The sequence below is a fragment of the Talpa occidentalis genome, unplaced genomic scaffold, assembly GCF_014898055.3.
Source record: "Talpa occidentalis isolate TD23 unplaced genomic scaffold, MPIMG_talOcc4v2.1 talOcc4.2, whole genome shotgun sequence".
NCBI classification, from domain to species: domain Eukaryota; kingdom Metazoa; phylum Chordata; class Mammalia; order Eulipotyphla; family Talpidae; genus Talpa; species Talpa occidentalis.
The window spans coordinates 89,581,937-89,606,344 of NW_023602073.1; the positions used below are offsets into that span (position 1 = coordinate 89,581,937).

Here is a 24,408-nt window from a genome sequence, read left to right on the forward strand (position 1 = left end):
TTTCCCATTTATGGAATCTCCTTGATTGAAAGATTATGTATAGAAACAAAATTTTACCTTAGGTACAAGTGTCAAAGCGTTACTATTTGAATTTACTAGTTATATCTTCTGAGATTAAGTATCCCTTATCTCAGCCAGTGCTGGGCAATTCCTGAAGATGTCTGGGGCTCTGGGAATGCTATGTTGGTTTTGTATTGTCAAGGTCATGCTATTACATTTGCATTTGCAGATTACCCTGTCATAAAGCCCTAACACAAACGTATGGCGAGTAGCACTCAGCACATGTTTCATTTTGTTTGCTCATATACCCTTGAAGATGTGAATAGTGTGGAGCCACTGCTTCCATGCAGACATCTACTTGAATAGAACTGCCATCTATTGGAATCCAGTATTTCTCTTTTCCAAGTAGTACGTTGGAAGGCTTTGAGTCCTTTGGGTTCAATCTTTGATATGCCTAGTCTCCAAGCCTCTGCATACACAGCATATGTTCCTTAATCCAGGAGTTGTCTTTGGTCATCAACTCTTCATTTCCACTCCTGGGCTATGTCTTTTCGAAGGTTAGCAATCGCTTAGTCACCTGTTTATAATCCCTTTGTCCAGTGGTAAATTTCAGGGTCTTTGGCTGCAGGTACGCATGTTATCCTCTTATTGAGTCTATTCCTGGTTTTGCTAATCAAACAGGATTTTTGTTCATTTAGAATTGCTTGTCATAACTCTCCCACCATGACCTGCCTTCCCTACTCCCACCTTCACCCCGGATGGAGAGAGTGTGCTTATTATGGAGTGACTCAGAGTACCATATAAATTTTCTAACTGTAATACATTGAGATTGAGGATAAGCAGTACTGGGCGGGCTTCTCCAGCTGAGATTGGGATCTCAAAGACCACATATGGTCCCAGTACTTCTCAGTGCCAGCCCTCAGGGGGTTCATTTCTTGAACATTCCTCTCAACTAACACCTATTAAACCATGTTGATTCTCATTATTTTCCTCACTACTAACCTAATAATAATACTTAACATTATTATATTGCTTTATGGATTACAGAGCATTTGTGCATACCTTAGTTAATCTTGAGATCAACCTTGGTTGGTCAACAGGTTACTTTTATTCTAACTTTATGAATAAAGATCACACAACCAGAAAGTGGTAGAGCTACATCTTAACCCAGTGTTTCTCACCAAAGCACACACTTTTAACCAAACGTCTACCTTTAATTCCCACTATTATTCCAATTACTTTGTATTTCACCTTCCTTGGTTCACTTCCCAGATCTGACCTTGCACTTCTTTTTTTGTCTTCATCCTGTTGGTCAAGCAGTCCCCTATTCTACATATGCCTTTTAAAATTCTGCCCATGCTTTACTGCCCATTTCAAGTGTTTTCTCTTTAATGAAACTGCATGATTCCTACACCTGAATCTCTCCTTCCCTTCTCTTCTTATTTTTTATATCACTTTCTCATAGTTATTTATATTTGTTATGTGATTACATTATAAGTTGTTTTAATATTTAGAAGTTTAAACTTAGTGGTGTCTCATTTATCTTGTCATCATTTGCGCATCCAACTATAGTGACTTGTACATGGACAAGTACATGCTGAATTAATGCATATTCCCTTGTTAAAACAAATTATACCAAATTGTATTTTTCACTGGGTCTAAATCAAAGCCTTTGGTGTCAGAAGGTGATCTGGGAGGGCTTGATATTCATCCCCTGCCACATCCATACAAAGAGCTTAGGAAGAATGTATACTTGAGGGCCTCCCCGGTGGCGCAGCGGTTGAGCGCTGGGTTGCCCGCGGCCTCTGCGGCGCCGGTTCGATCCCCGGCTGCTCCCCGGCCACCGGAGGAGGGTCCCACATGGCGTGCGGACTTCTCCTGCCGCCCGCTGCTCCCCTCAGCAGTGTACTTCGGTCCTTCTGCCTGCTCTGCTCCCCGCTCTGGCTCTGGTGAGTTCTCTCATCCTCCCGCGCTTCTGACTGTACCCAGTGCATGTATAACCAAACAAACAAACCAGCAAACAAATAAATAAAGCATGCCTCTATAAAAAAAAAAAAAAAAAAAAGAATGTATACTTGATATCTTATTTTTGTGTTATATACTCCATTTATTCCACCCCTTGGGATACAACTCATTTCTTAAAGACCTAAGTTGTGCCAAATTGAGTACTTTGTTCCATTTTTTTAATGTAGTATCCAATAGTAAGTTTATTAGTATGTTAACACTCACTGAAGAATTTTCTGCACCTGATTCTGGTAATAATTGGATATCATTTAACACATATTTCGATATGGTTGTAATACCAAGTTTACCTTGAAGTAATGTTTTTAAAACCAGCATTCAAGGAATGTTTGTAGGTGGTTTTACTTAGTATGAAGTCTGAGTATATACAATTAATAAAGACAGAAGGCTATCCATAATATTTTGTACAAGGGAATGAATCGAAAAGTCCATTTTTTCCATTAAAATCATTAAAGGAAAAAAAAATCAGAAGTGGACCTGAAGCTAAATTGGAGCTGTCATTTCAGTGGAAAAACATTGTTTGTTATCGTCTATTTTTAGAATTTAATTGGCTATATAATTATAAATTATTTTTGCTTTTGTCCTGGTAAATCAGGTCATTAAGTTTAACTTTGTATTAAAATAGCATATATTAAAGCTGGTTGACATTAGAAGTGTAAGAGTACATATTGCCTTTAAAAGTTGTGTATCTAGGGCCTCCCCGGTGGCGCAGTGGTTGAGGGCTGGGTTGCGAAGCTGCCCGCAGCCTCTGCAGCGCCGGTTCGATCCCCAGCCGCCAGGTGAGGGTCCCACATGGCACACAGGCCTCTCCTGCCACCTGCTGCTCCCCTCAGCAGTGTATTTCATCAGTCTGCCTGTTCTGGTCTCCCCTCTGACTCTGGTGAATTCTCTTATCCTCCCATGCTTCTGACTGTACCCGGTGCTTGTATAAATCAATCAATCAATCAATCAATCAATCTTTAAAAAAAAAAGTTGTGTATCTATTGGAACTGGAGGGGGAAATGCTATTGAAATTAAGTCAGAAGAGGGAAGACAGTTACCACATGGTGTCACTTACATGTGAAATATAGAGAAATAAAACAAAGATTCGCTAAAACCAATCCAATAACAAACTCTAGAAATATGACTGTAGAATTAAGGTTACCAGAAGGGGAAGGGTAGGTTAGAGAGCAACATGGGGAGGGATCAGATTGGATGATGGTACAGGACTTTGTGTGCCTTGGTGATGGGTATGTTGTGGTAACATCTGAAGGATATGACCCTATACCTCTAAGTCATATACAGTGTTGTAAACTAAATTTACTTCAGTAAAGCAAATACATATATACATATATAAAAATTGTGTACTTGGTTTGAGAATCCCTGGCTTATGATATTAGACATTATTTTATCATAATTACAGTGGCTAATCTTCAAACATATCTTCCCTATTTCAGTTTCTATGACTTGCTTAAAATTGATTCTTTTCCTTTTAGTCTTTTCAAAATTTCTTTTTTTTCCTCTGCCCCTAACCTGACCATACCTGTGTGGATGTTTCTGGAGTCTCTATTCTCTATTTGCACATTGTCCTCATGTGCAAATACTGTACTGTTTTGGTGACTATAGCTTTACAATAGTGTTACTGACCAATTGAATTCTTTTATACCCAGGAAAGGCATTTGAAACAGGATTTAGGCAGTAGAGGGTTTGATTCCTTAGCCAAGAAATGGAAAAGTAGGGACTTATATGGGGGAGTCCATGCAAATGGATTTTTAAAAATAAGACATGTTAATGTATTTTCTAAAATTTCTATAAGATGTGATCACCTAAAATATAGCCGTCAAGTAAATAATCCACTGATTTGTGTTTGAATGTATTTTCAAGATGTGATCTAGCTTTATTTTCTAATTTATCATGATTTCTGTTGTCATTTCTATTTTAATGTAATTATTTTGGTCACTCATTTTGTTTCACTTATGCATTAAACCAATATTTTAAATATTTAAAAAATCTTACTATGTGCCAACAACTATCCTAGGTGTTAAAGACATAGTAACTGTACATAGTTCTTATCTTTGTGCTTGGGTGAGTCTGTGGTCTCTCTTTGTTTTTATATTTTCCCATTATTTAAATGAGTATTTTCATGTAAATATTGTATCTATATCAAGTCCTGTCTGCCTTGCTGTCACAGCTATATCTTGAGTACTTGGTGGGACATTACCACATCTCAATTGCCATAGATTATTGCTCTTTCAGCCAAGCAAAATGGATCTTTCAAATCTGTTCACTTGAATAATATTATTAAATGACTACTCAATTGAAGACATTATACTAGGTACTATGAGTGTCCAAAGATAAATGAGGCACATTCTATGCTCTTATTAGAGGAGCTTACAAATTTTAATCTAGTCAATGAATACTTGGGCATTATTGGATCTGCACCCAGAATTGTAGACTCAATTACAGTGGTGCTTTTGTACTTTGTCCTTCTAATGTTTACTAAACATATTTACTGCTGGTTGATTTTTCTCTTCGTTAATTTTCCTGTCTTATTCAATAGAATGACTCAGATCTCTCTTCTCAGGAGTTTTCAGAACAACAGAGGATAAGGCTCAGAAGTAACCCTTTCTAGCCATTGTTGCCCAGAAGCTACAGTTTGGAGAGTGTTGTTGTAAGATAATTGTAAATACAGGTAAACTTCCTAGATCTGAAAACCTTGGAACCCAGTAACTTCTGGAACCATAAATACAGTGCTGCTTTTAGTGAAAGCAGGATGGGCAGAGGGAGAGTCTAGGCCCAAGGGCAACCTTGGCCAACCCTGTGGGATCTTTAGTTATTAATGATCCTGTTTCTAGTTGGACTGAAGTGACCAGGCCTTTATATTCTTACACTGATCAGTCCTTGGATGTTGGCCACCAACCATGATCTTCTTGAGCTAGGAAGTTCACTGGAGTTGAGGTAGTCCCTGAGGGGGCTGCCAAGTGATGTCAGCTGGCAGACAGTACTCTCTGCAACTGGGGCAACACAGTCTTTGCAACTGGGGGATGTGGGCTGCATGCATGCCTGTGCCCACCATAGGCATTAAACTATGACTACTACCTTGGTCGTAAGGTGTTTTTTTCATATCACTTTTTCATTCTTTAGCTCTAGATATGAGTCACCTTATTTAAAAAAAAATTCATTTATTTATGTATATTTTACATCATTGTTCATTTTTAAACAATGTTTGCTTTTTTCCCCCCACCTCAGATGTAGTCCCCATAGAATTTCCTCCACCAATTCACCCATGCACCATCACCTCAGTCCCCTGTGCTCCTCCCTTCCAAGTGTTCATTTTAGGCATAAGTATTGTACTTGTGGCTAAGATGAACACTTGGTTTATATTATTCCTTAATACTTTTCACTTAGGTATTAATATTATTTAATTGTTTGATTTAGTAACTGTAAGTCTTGATTTACCAAGACTGGTCTGTTTTCCTGGGACTACTTAGTTTAGGCCTGATGATAATGTTAATTATTCTTAGTTAATATTATTGTTAATTATTAGCATTATTCATTGTATTAAGTATTATTAAGTATTAAGTATGTTAATTATTCTTAGTATTGTTAATACTTCTAGACATTTCAGTTTGGAAGATAATTTGTAATGGTCATCCTACTTGGTATTTAAAACATTGCTTGCATACTTACTCTTTAAATGAGTTTCTAACCTATTTAGCTAATGAATGGAGTGGTCTATTCTTTTCTACTTGTTTTAAAAGGCAGAAGTGATCTTCTGGATTAATTTTGTGTTTTTAATTTATTTGACCTTTAACAAAAGCTTTCACCTCTATCAGTAAACTTTTAATTGTGAAATCACAACATATTCCTGAAAATCTGTTACTAAAATTAGTGGGATTTATTACCCCTGTCTACCCTTGCTAAAATTGTCTATAGTGACATTTATTCTCCCCGGTTTACTTTGGAGATTAGTCATAAATGTTTATGTCCTTATTTATCTTTCTGTTCAGGGACTCTGGGACTTGAGCTGGTTCCCTGATGGAGTTGATTTACCCCCCTGGATTTGTGTCCTAAGGGAGTGACCAGTTGCTTAACGATAGGCAGTTTGAAGCTGACTTTTCAAAACATTTTTATAGGGAAAACCAAAATTTAATTCTATAGAAGGTAGACATAATAACTTGCAGGACCACTTTGTTCACAAGAGAAACTCTAAAACTAAAATTAGTTATAGTCTCTGAAAAATGGCTAGGACAAGAAAAGTTGAAATGATTTATTTTTAACCTATCAAGAAGTAATTTGTTACCTTTAAATTATGGCTATTTCTTTTCCTGTTTCTTTGTATTCCTTTTTTTTTTTTTTTTTGCCTTTTTATATATTTTTTTATTTTATATATTTTTTACATCATTTTTCATTTTTGCACAATGTATGCATTTTCATCTTGGTTATAGTCCCCATACAATTCCCACCACCCTTGTTTTGATACTACTTCCTTCCCCCTCGCTCCCCAGTGTGTTTCTGGTTTATAGTTGCTTGTTGATTTTGATTTTTACTTTATTATAATTAGTTTTTTTCCTAGTCCCTTATTTAAGTTTTCTGAAGTCCTGCTACGAGTGAGACCATCCAGTATTTTCCTTTTTCTTTCTGGCTTATTTCTCTGAGCATGAGCCCTTCCACCTCCATTCTTTTCAGAGTTTCTGGTCTACAGTTGTGGCCTATATGTTGTGATAGGGAATGGGACTAACTGGTGGTCTCATTTGTTCCCATCTGTGATCTTTGGTCAGAGAAGTTAACTGCTAGTTTTATTTTGATATTTGGCATTTTATTATGGACAATATCATAGATATCATGCTGCCAGTAATGTAAAATGTCTTAATTATGTTCCCTTTAGGGAAGAAGAAAACTATTATAAAGTGGTGATATGACTTTATGCTTGATCTTCAACAATGAGAAATGAACAAGTCAGTTAACTTAATGATCTGGCTTTCTATACATGTTTTAATTGACATAAAATCATGGAGCTAAATACAGTCCTAATAAAATTTAAGCAAAGTTAAAATTAAGCAAGATATAGGAAAATGGCATATTATATGAATTTTTTTTTAAAGATTTATTTATTTATTTATACAAGAACTGGGGTATAGGCCAGAAGCGTAGTAGGGTGAGAAACCCACCAGAGACAGAGCAGGGAGCAGAACAGGCAGAAGAATCAAAATACACTGCTGAGGGGAGCAGCGGGTGAGACAGGAGAGGTCTGCCATGCCATGTGAGAATCTCTCCGGCCAGTTGGGATTTGAACTGGTGCTGCAGAGGCTGCGGACAGCGCAGCGAGGCACTCAACCTGCTGGGACACCAGGGAGGCCCTGTATGAATCTTTTATTCTAGTTGTCTGTATTATCAAAAGCAATTTTATCTAAAATGTTAATTTATCTTTATTCAGTTTTCTAAAAGAAGTAATTCAGATGGTATTTAATTTTTTTTTCTGACTCAATCAATATTGTTGGTCATTGAAGAACTGTTTCAGAGGAGGCGTGTTTACTTCCTTTACTTGAAATCAAAGCCACAAAATACCTCACTGAACTCTTTCAGGGCTTGACCTCAGCACTTTCATACCAGCTCCTCCTCTTTGCAATTCTCTTTCAACCTCAGAAATTTATTATTAGTATACAACTCAACTGCCTTTGAAAGATATGAATTGGACCTAATCTTAGATTTTATTTATCATCTGGATAAATGTTATAATTTGTCTTATGTGCCACCTGAACTAAAGGACGTGACCTGTGTGAGATTATTATGTGAACACATAATAGTACCTTATGTAAATTTGAGAAATTGGGTTTCATATATTAAAAAGCTGAGTGCAGTTATTTCAAAAAGTTTAAAAAAGAGACTTATAAATTTGATTTTTAAATGAAAAGAAACCTATCTTTCATTCATGAAGTTATCCTTTCAAAATAGTCATTGAATGATTTCAATTTTCCAGGCGAGTACTAAGCACTAATACTGTCCTTCCTTGTCATCTGTTGTCACCAGGCAATCTTTTCTCATCTGCCCTGGCTCTGTCAGTCACTCTATTAGTACTCCTGTCATATCCACATGGATGGTCTCAGTACTCTGGCTTCTTGTTTCTTTTTCTCTTGCTCTAATGATCTTGTCCTCCATCCTGCCTCAGCCTCTTTGGACGTACCCCAGACCTCGTCATTATCAGTAACTGCTGCACCTCCATGACTTCAATCTGAAGCATCCACAATGCTGACTGTCACCTGCACCTCCGCAGCACTCTGTTTCTGGTCCTTCACTCCAGCAATCCTTTAGCCTTGTTGATTGTTAAAATTGATGAATTCCACTGACCCTCATGGTCTATCATTCACTTGTTGGCCTTCCCTTTATAGTCCATTAATTCATGTCATTTTTTGCTTGGAAAAATCCAATTTTACTTAAATCTATCTTGATCTAAATTTCAGAGCTAATCTTTGCTGGAGCAAAACATCTTGCTAGCTGATCTCACTTCAAGAACACGCATGTCTAGGAGCTGCCTTCCTCCATGCTGCATGTTCCTGGTCCACTCACTCTTCCATTTTCCTAGATGACTGTTCATACCATCATTTCTTGCCTCATCTCTTTCGATGTTTGGTCTCACTGCTGCATAGATCTCTTTACTTGCATCTATGTCATTATGCTCTCTTCTTCTGCACTCTGAATGGGTGTAAGGGTTTCTGTCACCCTGCCCACACTAGACCCCTTCCTTCTCTAGCACCTTCTCGTAGATATGGTTCCAGCGTTCTCTGCATTTTCTCAAAATTATCAATATCCCCTTCTTTACAGATCATTCCCATCGGCCTGCTATTATTTCTTCTATCTTAAAAAAAATCCTTCTATATATGAAGGTATGAAATTGCAATTGCAGTTATGTAGTTGTATAAATTATTGGCAATTAATTTTAAAAAGTTAAAAATTCCTCCTATTAATTCCATATTCCTATCCAGCTAGTTGCTGCTCCTTTCTTTTTCCTTCTTTATTTTTTAAAAAAGATTTATTTATTTATTTTATACAACAACTGGGGTACAGGCCAGGTGTGTGGGAGGGTGAGAGGATCCACCAGAGACAGAGCAGGGAGCAGAACAGGCAGACTGACTGAAATACACTGCTGAGGGGAGCAGCAGACAAGGCAAGAGAGGTCTGCTGAGCCATGTGGGTTGCTCCCTGGCCCACTGGGGATGGAACTCATGCTGCAGAGGCTGTGGATTGCTTCATAGTGCAGTGTTTAACCCCTTGTGTCACCGGGGAGGCCCTCTAATCTCTTCTTAAAGATATAGTAGTCCCATTTCCCCCAATCACTTGCTCCCTGCCTTACTATTCTCCACTATCATCTAACACTATGTATTTTACACACTTAAGTCATCTGTTTTCCTGATTAGAAAGTAAGCTCCATTAGGATAAATTTGTTTTGTTTACTACAATATCTTCTGCATCTAGAATAATGCCTATATAGTATTAGAAACCTTATAAATACTTGTGGAATTAATATATGCATTATTTTAGTCTTTTAAGTATCATTATGTTTTTGCTACAGATAAGAAATTGACTCTTAGGAAGTTTAGAGATTTGTGGAATTGGTACAAACCCAAGTCTGTATTGGCTTGTGATGTAGTCACTCCCTGTGGGTATTAATCCACCCATTGAGATTCTGTGTATCTTATAAGACAGAGGAAGTCATCAGTATTGTGTATCTTATTTGTTCTCATACCCTCAGTCATAACCTGTTTTGGGGAAAATAGAAACAGGTTTTAAGCCTTTTGTTCATGTTGAAGCAATTTCTTCTTGATCATAGAAACTTATTGGAGAGAGTAGTTATTTTCCCAAAGCAAGTATATTTTAGAGTACAGTCCTGAGAAACCCAACTTTTGCGCTATCAACAAAAAAGGCTATGCTTAATGAGATTAAAAAGGTCTGAATTCAGGGAACTTGAAGCAGCAATGAATAAATAAGAATAATCTTACCTGGTTAAGGTATATGAATCCCATGGGGATAGCTGGAATCTATGTTCATTTTCTACCAATGAATTATTCTTAGTACTATGAAATCATAGATTTCCAGAAATTATTGAGCTACTTGATATAGGAACTGATGAAAGATAGGAACTGAAGAAGGCTAGAGGTCACAATTTTAGAAGATAGTCATAGATCCTGATGAGTATGAATCATGCTTTAAGTTTTTGCAGCTGCTTTTAAGAGTGCAAACTACAGGATGTCTAGTTGGCATTTTCTGGCACCTGTCCCATTTGTGGTTCACATTCAAAGGGAATGATTGAGCTGAAAATGAATTCTATGTATGAAGAACTGATAACCTTAGATCATGGATTATGGAACTGAAATATGAATCTCAGATCTGCCCAAAACTTTTGATCGTCTAGCCAGAGTATGGCCATTGCTTGTGTCTGTCTAGCTCCAGAACAGAATTTTTAATGAAATTCTGATACAGGCTGAGAGGTGGTGAAACCTCAGTGAGAATTGAGTTGCACAGTGTTAATATGATACCTTTGTTTTCAATGGAAAAACCTAAGGTGTTGATCAAGCTCCTCTAATCTGAAGAGTCTCAAACTCTAAATTGGGTCTCTTGTAGCCTTTAGTGGGCAGAACTGAAATATCTGTTCAGCTCTTCAAAATTTCCCCCTGTTTTTATCTGTTTGGCTCTTGGAATCTCCTGGCAGGCACAGGGGTCAGTTTAAGATTTGCACAGATTTTGGGGTGCCTCCATGTAACTTCCATCTTTGAGAGACTTAATCTCTCAATTTTCAGCCACTGGCAGCTCTAGATTCCATTTTCTGACAACTCAAGCCAGTGAGTCTGAATTCTAGCTGATTCATACTAAGAAACTGGGGATTTCCTTAGGGGACAAGCCTTAGAAATGTCATGCTGCTCTACTGCACTTCCTTCATTTAAGAATCAAGTCTACTTCAGTTTAGACCTGTGTTTTGGCTCCTCAGTGCCTTTAAGTAGTTGGTGGTTCTATTTGTCTAAAGTTCATAATCATTAGCCATGGGAGGATTGATTTAAAAAAAACAAAAAACAAAAAACAAAACGAAACTACTATTGTGCCATTAGTGAAATCAGAACCTTACTAATTTTGATTAGTTTTTCATTATCATTGAGCTCAAAATACTTTCCAGTTTTCATTATAACTTGTTCTAAGCCATGAATTATTTAGATATATTTATGATTTTTTCTGACATAAGAATTTTCTAATTTTCTACTGTTACTGATTTCTAGCTTAATTCCTTCATGGAGAGAGAATATACTTGCTATGATTATAATCCTTTGAAATTTGTCGAGATTAGGCTTATAGCACAGTCTGTGGTCATTTAATATCAGTGGTCTGTTTACTTGAAAAGGATTAGTGTTCTTAGCTGTTGGGTGCCATGTCCTGTGTATATCATTTAGGTCTGTTTATTAACTATTTCAAATCTTCTATAGTTTTTACCATTCTATATTAGTATGCTTTTTCTGTCAGTCACTGAGCCTGGTACATTAAAATCTTAAACTCTACTGGAAATTCTTCCACTTGTCCCTTTAATTCTGTTAAATTTTTCCTGTTTGTTTGGAGGCCATGTTATTAGAGGCATATAAGCTTAGAATTGCTTTATCTTCCTTGTGAAATGGAACCCTTTAGCTGTATAAATTTTTCTTCTTGATCTTTGGTTGTACCTTTTCCCTTAAGGTCTACTTTGTCTGTTATTAATGTAGTAGCATTAGTTTTTGTTTCATTTGTTTTTTATTGTGAATTTTCCCCCCTTTTTCTCAAAACTTCTGTTAATTGGGTGTTTCATTTAGATACTGGACCTTTTATTCTAGTGTGATAACCTTTCTTTTAATTGGAACTTTGATTATTTACAGTTCATAGAATTACTTTGTTTACTTTTAACCAACCATTATATGATTTTTATCCCACTTCCTTTACCTGTTCTATGCTTTTCCCATCTCACCATTAACAACTCATTGAATTTTCAGTTGTATTATATTATGCATCATGTTACTCTCATTTGTTGAATAAAGATGACCTCATTTTCTTCTTTTTAGGAAAAGATAGAGTCTTTAATACTCCATTGTGTGAACAAGGGATTGTTGGATTTGGAATTGGGATTGCAGTGACTGGTGCTACTGCCATTGCAGAAATTCAATTTGCAGATTATATTTTCCCTGCTTTTGATCAGGTAAAAAGATTACATTTACTATATAATTGAGCATTTCTACAGTTAAGTCCATGAAGTATTGAATTGTTTGCTCTACTCTTCCACCCAAATTTTAGGAACTTTTTGTTACCTTTAACTATTTTGTTAAGTGCGTATATTCAAACAGCAAATAAAATGGCTTATGAAAATGAATGGAATTGAAACACTCACTGTGACATATGCTTTCTATTTTTCCTCAGATTGTTAATGAAGCTGCCAAGTATCGCTATCGCTCTGGGGATCTTTTTAATTGTGGAAGCCTCACCATCCGGTCCCCTTGGGGGTGTGTTGGCCATGGGGCTCTCTATCACTCTCAAAGTCCTGAAGCTTTTTTTGCCCACTGCCCAGGAATCAAGGTATCCTCATTTATGTACTTTAATTGATTCTCATTTGATGTTTCCATTTTGGTTATACTTACCTAGAGAAAATGGAAGTTTTGGAATTTATGTGAATTTAATTGTGAGGAGGAGAGCTCAATGTTTCCTTTAGAAGAACTGTCTAGTGCCCAGGCTTACAGAATATTCTTCTGAAGCAACTTGGGTTGAATAATTCATAGATTTCGAAGAATAAGACCAAGATTGTAACTGGTTTAGCTCCCCTCTTTCAAAGGTCTGTTTCTTTCCTAAGCCTTTATCACTGAACTGATTCTGGGGTAATTTTAATAAATTTGCTATCTAGTCCATGTTTACATCAAAGTCAGAGGGATAAAATGTTTGCTTTTAGTCTTATTTCTTACCTTTAAATAGACTAATAGAAGATTTTGTTACCTCGGTATATTTTCTAGTTTAAGATTAGACAGTATTTGCTCAATTAAGTACCTCTCCTTTATAGCCTTCCATGGTAATAATTGGTTTTGCACAATAGCTTAGGTCTCAGATTAAAAAAATTTTTTGTGTGCATTTTATGTCTTAATTTTTTATATTTTTGAAGAATTTTCCAGGGAATCTTTATGGAAACTCAGGTATGTCTACCGAGGGCTATAGGTTTGTTTTTTTTTTTTTTACAAAATGAATTGGTCATGAACATGTGTCATTTATATACTTGTTTTTTCTACCAGATCAAAATCATAAAGTTTTCTTTACTTGAGTAGAAGCTACATAATTTTCAGTGTAAACTAAAAATGGGATTGAGACTAAAGCCATGTTTGAAATAAAAATTATTTTTGTGTCTGAGCTTCACATTAATTTACAATTAACGTTTATGATATTACCCAGTATTTTTAAAAGCAGATCTTTTCTTTCAATCCCCTACCTTTTCCCCCTCTGTTTTATCTCCAAATGTCAAAATATATATAGTATAAAAGTCTAAAAATAAATACAAAATAAATGAAGAAAGCAGATGAAGAGACTCTCAAAGTCAGGACCATAAGTTAAAAACATTGTGGATGGTAAGAATGGGTTCAGCAGTCAGTTTACAAAGAATGAAATAGTGAGCTATCTGCAGCTATTTTATGTTGTATATAAAAGTCTTGCAATAAAAATGGTATCAGAATGATTTTGAAAACCAAATGTATTCTATATAAGAAAGGAATCTTTCTTATATGTGTCTTTGTGATAAATTCAGGCTTATTTTAATGTAACACTTGTCTTTCTGCAACTACTTAACAGTCGTTAAAAAATAAACACTGGTTTATGTTTGGAAGCAAAATGGTGTAGATGTTAAGAGCTTGGATTCTCGTGTCAGTCAGAACTGGGTGAGAATCCCTATTTTATCAAGAGTTGTAATCTTGGTGAGTTACTTGATCTCATTAAACCTTAACCTGTCCTTCTAAATTGGGAAATAGTGGGTACCTCACAGAGTTGCTATGACTAGTAGATGAATCAATGCACATAGTGCTTAGCCCAGTTAAGACTGCTGCCACCTGTTATGCTATGGTTATCTTCTTCCTCATGATCAGCTTTATCTCAGGAAGATCCTGGAGCCCTTCCCTTTCCTCTGGAAGTGTGCAGTACCCACACTTTTTCTTTTAGTTTTGCAATAACGGCCACAATAGTGGTTGGATGGTAAAGCTTAGTGGATTACTTTTCCACTTAGGAAATGAAGACCATATTTTTTATGGGGAAGGAAGAAATTTTGGAGCAGAGAAAAATTCAGTGAAAAAGGAGCAAAATCAGGCAAGAAAGTTAAATGGCTTTTGAAAGAAGTAAGAGTATGAGTAAAAAAATTTATAGGTAAATTTTGGAAGATAGGGATAACCTCTTAGTTTTGATGTACTTTGTGGATTCCTTTTATTGTTTATAGATAGGCAAGTTTATTTCCTTAAGAAAAGAGCAGTATCTTCGTTACTGCTCTAGTTACTAGAATATGGTAGGCATCTGATACATATTTGTTGAGCAAATGGAATTTTGGGGGATATTATGTAAATTTTATAATGGTAATTAGATTAAAATACCAGATTTTTACTTTTAATTAGTAACAATTGGTTTAAATATCAATCCTTCTTGTAAGTGAGTTTACTAGGATACATTTTCACTAAAATTATCTTTAAAAAAATCTGTTTTTACAGGTGGTTGTACCCAGAAGCCCTTTCCAGGCCAAGGGACTTCTTTTGTCATGCATAGAGGATAAAAATCCTTGTATATTTTTTGAGCCTAAAATACTTTACAGGGCAGCAGGTAAAGGTTTCTTTTATTTTACAATTGTGAATATTTTTATATATTTTGTTTTTCACAGCTCAAAAAAAGTGTAGCTTTTCCCCCCATTAGCTTGATTTATATTTACCTTGTAGGAAAAAAATTCTGATTTGTTTTATAGTTTGTCCCCAGGTGTATATTTTATGTCAAGTTCAGAGAAAATTTATCTAATTGCTTTATATTTTGATTGTGGAAACAAGAAGCCATGTGAAGTGGTAGTAAAACATAGGGTCTATGTTTAGTCATACTGTAGATCCTTAGTAAGTGTGGGGTGAATGAAAAAGTGAAGGAGCTCATTTTGCTAATTGGTATCAAATGCCCTTTTAGCTATAGTATTTATATAGGACTTCATTTAAATTAGGAGACTTTTTGATAGTGAAGGAGGCCCAATTAATGCTCTGATATCGGTCTAAACTGGGATGTCTGTCTAATGCATCATGAGATGTTGGTCATTTTTCTATTAACCCAAAACCATAATTCTATACACTCATCTGTATCTATTTATTAGCTGTGATGGAAATTTTAAATTGCAAAATATTTATTATGTTTAAAGTACATTTTATTTTGAATTCAGGAAGCATTTCTTTGGCAAATCATTTTTTTTCTTAAATATTTAAGATTAAAAACACTTTATAATGAAGTATTTTACATATAATGAAATGCAGATATTAAGTGTTCAATTTGATAGCTATGACAGTTCTATATAAAAAACAAGATCTACCATATTTTTATCACTCTAGGAAGCTGCTTCCTGGCTCTTTCTTGCCAATCAGTGCTGCCTACCCCAATCTTTGCCACTGATTGCCCTTATTGCATATGTTTTTGGGCTTCACATAATATAAATGTTTGTGTTTAGTTTTTTTGCTCAACTAATGTTTTTCAGATTCATTCATATTGTTACTTATATCAGTCTAATATTTTTCAGATGCATTCATGTTGTTACATGCATCAGTAATGCTTTTTCATTACTGAGAACATTCCACTATATGAATATATCATAATTTATACATTCCTTTGAACAAATATTCTTCATTATTTTCAGTTTTTGCCTATTTTGTATAAGTTGCTATGGACATTCTTATACAAGTGTTTTTTGTGATTCTATTTTAAAGTTCCCTTTGAATAAGAAATATCCAGGAGTGGAACTGGTGTGTCACAGAGTAAATGTAGTTTTAACTTTATAAGTGTCTGATACAATTTCACCATTCTTTTGGAAACTTATCAGTTCCTGTTGTGCTTAAGTTAAAAAACACTTAAATGTTTTTTATTGTGATCTATATTCCATTATGGAATCCAAAAATAACAAAAAGCCTTGAGGTGGATGGGAAAACACTGATGGTATACACTGAGTAGCTCTTTGATTTCTGATACTTTGGATATTTGATGGCTATTCTATTTGTAAAGTCAACCAGCTGTTAAAGGAAATCAGTTAATGAAGATTTCCCCTCCAGTCACTTAATTCTTCATATTAGTGTTTTCTAGGTAGTTATCAAATTTGGTCACTGTGTAGCAGCAAAAGCATCACCTGGGAGCATTTTAGAGAAATCTAAGTTGTCAGACCTCATTCAAGGCCTACTGAATTAGAACTATTGAGAGCAGTATGCAGGTCTCTAATTTTGAAAACCAGTGCTTGACATCAGTTTTGAAGCAATGACTGATGTTGCCTGTTTTCATTTATCTACCTTTAATTTTAGTTCTTATATAGAAAACCGTGGTTTTCTTTATACTTGGCCTCTGGTTCAAATTAGTTTCTTGTGCATGACCACATTTTGATTTCTGCTTTTGTTGGGGATAGGGGCTCTGTTTTGACACCATTACTTCAGCCCACTCTTCCCTAGCCCTATCTGTTATTCTCTTAGATCTACTTCACACTGGTGGAGCAATCACTAAATTTACAGTGTTAGGAGTACTACATAAAGAAATGGAGCATTTTGATTGAATAATAGCAGATGCCTTGTAGAAGACATTACTGTATTGACAGAGTCAAATAGCAAGATAAAAGAAGGTCTTTTGAGTTGTTTCAAAGACCAGAGTAACCTGATCCAATCTCTAAGTGATACTATTAAGAAGATTTGTCATTTCCATTAATAATAATTTATTTAATAGATTGCCTTTTCCCTATATTCTTCTCAAATCAATCTATTTGGGAATAATTAAGATAGGGTATACTAAAGACATTAGTTATATATAAAGTTTTAAAGAGGAGTTCACATTGGGAAGTTTCATTGAGTAATAAACATGAATGTATACTATCTCTATAAGTAATAGTTGATAATTCTTTGTAAAAATAATTGGGAGTTAATTGGTTATTGTGTTGATTACATAACTCATTTAGATTGTCCAGTACTTGCAGTTAATGGAAAATAGCAATGTAAGTAAGGATACAGAGAGAAAACTTCTGTGTAATAAGGCAATATTTATGAAATCTATGCATTTAAGTCTTTATATTTCATTTATGAAATGGTATCTTAAGCCATAGATATATTCATGAATTAGACATTTACAAAAATCTAGGTATATTATTTAGCTAACAATAAAACCAACGAGGCCTTAAGTAATGAAAGTTGAATTTTCCTCTCCCATAAATATCCTTGTTGGCAGACAAGGGATGTTGTGGCAACTCCTCAGTCATCAAGGTACTGGAGCCCTTCTGTCTGGTTTCTGTTTTCAATATGTGACTTCCAGCTCCTGCTCCCACATGGCTACCCTGCTCTCAGCTTCACAGACATTTTTTTTCATCCAGAAAGGGGAAAGGAGTAGAGGGAAAGGAATTCTTGTTCTCTTTAAAGAATGTCTTGGATGCTGTGCATATTAAATTTACTCACATCCCACAAGGGAGGCTGAAAAAAGCATTTTTTAGCTTAGTGCCCAACTGAAAATTATATTACACAATGAGCGGAGACATGTACTGACAACTCCCAATCTCTGCCACAGCTGCATGCATGATTTCCAAATAAAGTTATAAATTTTAAGGAAGGAGTAGAATGATTAGAACCAATATGGTTATTTAACCTTTGATTCATAGTCTACTGCTGCTTCAGAGACATACTGATACAAATCTGAAAGAAACATTGCTGTTCATTGCAGCACCATTTATAATAACAAGGACTGGAAATGATCCATTTCCTTTCAGTAGGAGATACTGGATTGGTTGAGTAAACTAAGCTACACACATTTAATGGGTTATACTGGAGCTGTTTAAAGGAACAAAACAGATCACTATATATTGTTATATTAGTCAAGATTTGATCAGAGAAGCAAAACCCTAGAAGATGTAACAAGGAATTTTATAGGCATTAAAATATATGCAAATTTTAATATTTAAATAAAAAATAAAATATGCAGTATAGACACTTAGCAGTCTATGAAATGTTGTTGCTTCCATGTTGGTGTTGTATATGAAGTTATGCAGACTCAGGAAGAGAAGAACAATATGAAGTAGGGTAAGTAAGGATGAACTGGAACCTGTACAAATGAATTGGACCCCAAGGACAGTCAAGAACTTATGCCTGTCTAGATTGATAGTTAGGGATTGTGCATGGAGGCTGTTTGAATAGCTTATCTAAGAAATGGTGAGGGCTTGCATTGATGGAAGGAGATAGGTTAGAAATTTCTTAGATTGCACAAAATCTTGGCATCTAAATGAATTTAAGGAAGGGAAAGAAGAGGGAAGTCTGAAGGGTAAGTGTAGGGTAAGATTTGCTTGTCTATAGCATTGGGGAATGATAGATTAGTAACCAGGAATAAATACCCTGTATATTTGTGTATGTTTTAAATATATACTGAGCTGGCATGAAGGTTAGAACGTTGGAGTCCTGAAATGAAGTTCAATACCCTGGGAGGTAAGTGAATACCAGACTCTCCCGAAGGTATTTTCTTGGTCTTACAGATTTTGAGCTTCTGCTTTGATGACTCCATGGGACACAAGAAAGAAAGTTCAGGGCCCACTTATGGTAGAGAATATATTAGGAGCCCTTACTTGAAACTAAGACTTCACATGAGATGCAAGGGTAATGGTAAAGAGAATTTCTTCTCTTGACTCTGTACTTGTAGTGAGAAAAAAAATTCTGAGAAATTTTATCACAAGATAACTTTTACACAGGATTATGATTTAAACATATACTAGCAGTATGGTATTAAAACTCTGAAATAGATAGTTTAACTTAAAGAGCTGTCAGAGCAGACACAATTCTCTCTGGAGTCACTTCATCCCAGCCCTCAGAAGAGTCCCACAGAAAAAGTTTCAAGGGCAAAATGGGCAGACACAGACTCATTAAGACTTGATCTATTAGAACTATCTATTAGAACTATTAGATCTATTAGAACTTGTATTAGAGAATACAAGAAAGAAGGTTTTATGTTTTAAAAAGAAGATACTTGAGAATACAAGCAGGAGACAAGAAAACTTGAAAAGCAGGATAGAATGTCTATAAAAGGAAAATATAACAAATGAAAGAAAAAAGATCTCCGGAGGAATGAGGTCTAAATATATCTAAGGAATAGAAATGAGTGTGCTTTCTAATAATGCTCATTGGTAGAATTTTGCTGACAAGGTCAGTAAAAAGTGGCATATTTTTGCCACTTTGCACCATTGACACTAGACAGATGCAGGGATAAGTACCACAGGAAAGTGTGGTACTTGCTGCTTACCTGCTTTCCCCTGCATTTTCTTTCTTGCTGATTTCCCAAATTTGGAACAGCATTCTATACATAATTCTTAAAATATAGAATTCTTAAAATATAGAATTCTTAAATAATTCTTAAAATATAGAATTTAGTGGATACAGGGTAAAGAGTTTCTTTGGAGGTAAAATATCAGGTATCTAAAGTAAACTTGCTAACTCAAAGACAAATTTCCCCCTGGTAGGTAATTTTCATCTGTATATCATTTATATCACTCAATCCTGTTCAAGAATGATTTGGTTATAGAGATAAGCTATTGCAGATTTTAGTTTTTAGTTGTAGTCCATAGCTCTCTTATTAGTTAATATTTTAGTGTCTATTTTCCCTTAATTTCCTTGTCAGACATATTCTTCCATGACCACTCCTCTTACCCTACTCTTATCTGGTTGTGAAGAGCCTGCCAGTCATAATATCTCACCTCCATGGTCTCAGGTGATGGACAGGTAGCTCAAACCAAGCTTTTCTGACTCCTTCAGGGAGTTCATATGTGGCAACAGAGCTGCACTTTCTCTGGGTGCTTTGCCTGTAATAATGTGGGACTTGGGCCATGTCTCCACTTAGTGAATGATGGTCTCTAGTAGAAGAATATGTGGCCAGACTGACATGTTCACTAGGGGTAAGAAGGACATAATAAATAGAAGTCAAAATGAATATTCTTACTGTTTCAGTTCATTTGGGTAGTTCCTAAGTTCCCTGAGTTACTTATTCCTTTCATCTTCCTTTGATTAATATATTTCCCCCAGATTCTTCCATATGTCACCTTTCAGGTTTAAGTTCCTTTGAGTTTTACCCCTTTTAGTCCCCTTAGACTTTACTAATATCATAGGTAATCTTCACTTATGCGATATGTCATCTTGGCTCGAGAAAAGGTACTTCCATTTTAAGACGAAAACGTCACCAGTTGGGTTAGCACAATAAATTGCAGCCTTTCTTAACTTAATATAAATGCTACTTTTGTCCAAATGACTGAAGTGGGAGCCCCATCTATTTATATATAATGTACTTACTTCATAAGGTTATTGAGAAGATTAAGTGAGATAAGCTATGTGTGTATCCACCTAGTCTTTAAGCACTTATTAAGCACTTACATGCTACACTAAGGGCTTTATTAAGAAGACAATGTGCTATCTCATTTAATCCTCACAACAACCTTAACAGACATTTTGTCATTATCATCACTTTATAGATGAGGAAGCTGTCATTAGGGAAATTAAGCAACTTGCCCCAAACCACAGGCAGGATTGAACTCCAGGCATTGTCTCTAGAATCAGATATTGGACATATATGGCATAGATGGTTCCAGTTAATCCTCACAAAAGTTATGGGGTATTATTATTCTTAACTGGAGTTAAGAGAACATAAGAAATTTACTATCAGAGATAAAAGTGATAGTTAGGTTTCAAACCCAGATCTTCTTATCCTAGAGGCCACCATGTTTTTAGTATTATCCTATTTGGCATCCTATTTAAACATCTGTTGGAGGGTATAAATGAAACAATTTGCTTCTGGGCCCCAGGTTCATGCCAAAAAATGGGCTCTATCTAAAAAAATTTCCACAGAATTAAAATAAGCTTAAAATTTTTTTTTTATTTTTGTATAGAAGAGCTGGGATGTCGGCTAGAGTTGGGGTGAGAGGATTCAACAGAGACAGAGTGGGGAACAGAGCAGGCAGATGTACTGAAATTCACTGATAAGGGGAGCAGCAGGTAACACAGGAGAGATCTGCTGTGCCTTATGTGTGTTAGCTCCCTGGCCGGGCATGGAGGTCAGGCCATAACAGTGACAGTGCTGAGACTGAACCCCTAGGCCACTAGGGAGGCCCAAAATGATCAGCTTTTTAATTGAATGGAAATATATACTATCAATCGTCATGCATTAAGGCAATACATCCATTTATATAGTATGTAGTCCATGGTTTGGCTATAACTGGAATAATTTCTCCTCTGGCATAGGATTAATTTGCTCCTTTGAAAGTTATAATACCTGCACATGTCACAATTCAGTGTGGTCACTGCATCAGGCCAACAGATAGGGATTGGGAGCCTCTGCTTCATGTAGTCATTAAGGGACCTAGTCACATGTCCCCAACTAGAAGCAAGGGCGGCTGAGAAATGTGTTCTTACTATGTCTTGGGGGAAGGGAAGAAAGCCTGGTGAATATACAGTATTGTCTCTGTCACTCTTCTTGACCTCTCTGACCCCCTTCTTTTGGGATCTGGTCCCTATATATTGTTATGCATTCAAGTATGTTTGGTGTGGTTGGTGGCTCTCTCACAGTTTTGTTGACAGCATTTAGAAATGATTTCTGTCAAACTAGCCAATAACTTTATAAACTAAAAAAAGAAAGTAAAAGTAGTTACATAACGTATTCTTTTACATTGCAAGAATGCAGCAATTTTCTTGAATTTTGTTCCTATTTTGAATACATAGTAGGTATAAGACTGTGTCTTCTATATTTGGAAGAAAAAGGTAGCTAAATATTTCTGCATTTCTAGATTGTTTATTGTAATTATGACATTTATTTATTTTTAAACAGTTCTTTTTAAGGATTTATTTTATTTATGCATACAAGCACTGAGGTACAAGCCAGAGGTGTGGGGGTGAGAGGATTCACCAGAGACAGAGTGGGGAACAGAACAGGCAGATTGACTGAAATACACTTCTGAAGGGAGCAGAGGGCGAGTCAGGAGAGGTCTGCTGTGCCATGTGGGTTGCTCCCTGGCTGGGGATTGAACTCATGCTGCAGAGGCTGTGGATAGCTTCATAGGTTGCATCTTAACCCCTTGCGCCACCAGGGAGGCCCTGTAATTATGACATTTAAATGCACTTGAACTTTTAAAAAAGGTAGAGGGATATTTCAAAAAGGTGGATAAGGAAGAACAATCTAGACACTGTCAAAAATATACAAAATAGTTAAGATTCAAAGAGTCACTGTGACCTTATCAGATATAGGCATCTTGTGAAGAAGCTGTTCTTGAATGTCTTTGGAACTTTCTGGTTCTGTTATTTAATTGAATGATTCATGATTTTAGTGATGCTGACTTTCATCTTATGGTTTTTCTAGCGAGATAAAAGAAACTAAAGGTCTTAAGCCACTTTGTTTCAGGATTCAGATTACCCTTTCAGGCAAAAAATAGGTCAGAATGATATTGAGGATTTTTAAAATAAATATACCAATTATATATGAATTCATACATTCTGACAAGAAAATTGTCTTAAGTAGCTTTTGAATGGTAGAGACATTAAAACTACTTTTTGCCAAATATCAGTGTATACAGAAGAGAGGAATTAGTATTTTGTATTTTAAATTTGTTTTGGTTGGATTCATTAAGCAGATTATTTTTGTGCATGCTCGTAGCATTTAATACTAGATACACTCACTGACTAGAATTAAGTTCAATTCAGTATGGAAAATTTAATTCATTTGTTAGTTTTGAATTAGTCTCTAAATTGAAATAATACTTGTGCAGAATTTAAAAAGCCAAAAAATGTCTTGTACCCAAAAATAGCTCTTCCTTACTTCAGCTTTCACTAAATTCATGTCTCTCTCCCCACAGGCAATCATTTTCAGCTTTTTTAGGATTTTTTTTTCCAGTAACTTATAACTATACTTGTAAATAATGTGCTTATCCTGCTTTTTAATTTTTTGGCCATTCTTATTTTAACTTCATGCTAGAATTTAGCCATTTTGTTGCACCTCATTTTTTCCAGCGTCTTCCTCCCTCAACATATACAAACTTTCCCCAACATCTTTATGAGTTATTGTGTAATTTTTTTATCCAATCACTATATAATGTTTACATTTCTCTGACAATATTAATATGATTCACAACTGAGAAGTGCATTCTTTATTTCCTCTTTGGTGGACAAGTTTTCATTTTCTGTAAACACATTTTTCCTTTTTATTTGCTTAATTTCTCATGTTTCTAATGTAGTACCTAACTCCTCAATGTAATCCTTTTTTATTATATTAGGACACATTAGGCAGGCAGTCAGGTTTCTTTTTCTTTTTTATTTAAGATTTATTTATTTATACAAGAACTGGGTACAGGTCAGAGGCGCATGGGAGGGTGAGAGAATTCATCAGAGACGGAGAGGGAGCAGAACAGGCAGACGGACCAAAGATACTGCTGAGAGGAGCAATGGGCAAGGCAGGAGAGGTTTGCTGCACCATGTGGGTATCTCCCTGGCTGGCTGGGAATCGAACCCTCACTGCAGAGGCTGCGGACAGCTTCATAGTGCAGCACTCATCCCGCTGTGCCACCAGGGAGGCCCTCTTTTTTTTTTGTCTGTAAGCAACACTCTGTCCTTGAGCAGTCTGAGAAAATGGTTAAGAGTCTAGATTTTGAAACTGGACTGCCTGAGGTTGAGATCCTGTTCTGCTACTTACTAGGTGGGTGACACTGGTGAGCTCTCAGTGTTCCTACATTTCAGTTTCCTCATCTGCACAATGAATACAATGATAATACTCATTTCATCAAGTTACTTTAATGATGAAAGGATAAACAGATTTAAAGGTATTTATCCTCCAACCTGACACAGTGACAATTTTCAGTGCTGGTGGTGGTTGATGTGATTGTGCTCTCCTGGACTGACATCATTCTGTCATTAGTCCTTTGTAATATCTGCTGTTATTTTATCGATGTATCTGTATAAGGGCAGTGATAAGAGTTGCTAAATGTCAACGTGGAAACTTATCTACAAAGAAGTAGCTTGATTACCCTATTGAATTAATTTTCATTTTTCAATTAAAAAGAGCTACTAAAAGAAATCTTACTATTTTGATATAAATACGATGTTATAATTAGTTGTTACAATGCCATACATTATTTTTCAAGAAATTTTATTTTTCTTATAAAAGTGATGC

At 35.7% G+C, this 24,408-nt stretch overlaps 1 protein-coding gene across 1 annotated transcript in view; it reads left to right on the forward strand.

The window, feature by feature from the left end:
- BCKDHB (branched chain keto acid dehydrogenase E1 subunit beta) overlaps positions 1-24,408 on the forward strand; it is a 178,489-nt gene that overhangs the window by 32,002 nt on the left and 122,079 nt on the right. Inside the window, exons 4-6 of the mRNA XM_037520002.2 lie at positions 12,075-12,208; positions 12,427-12,582; positions 14,733-14,841. Of these exons, the coding sequence (XP_037375899.1) occupies positions 12,075-12,208; positions 12,427-12,582; positions 14,733-14,841 (399 nt within the window). The remainder of the gene's footprint in view (positions 1-12,074; positions 12,209-12,426; positions 12,583-14,732; positions 14,842-24,408) is intronic.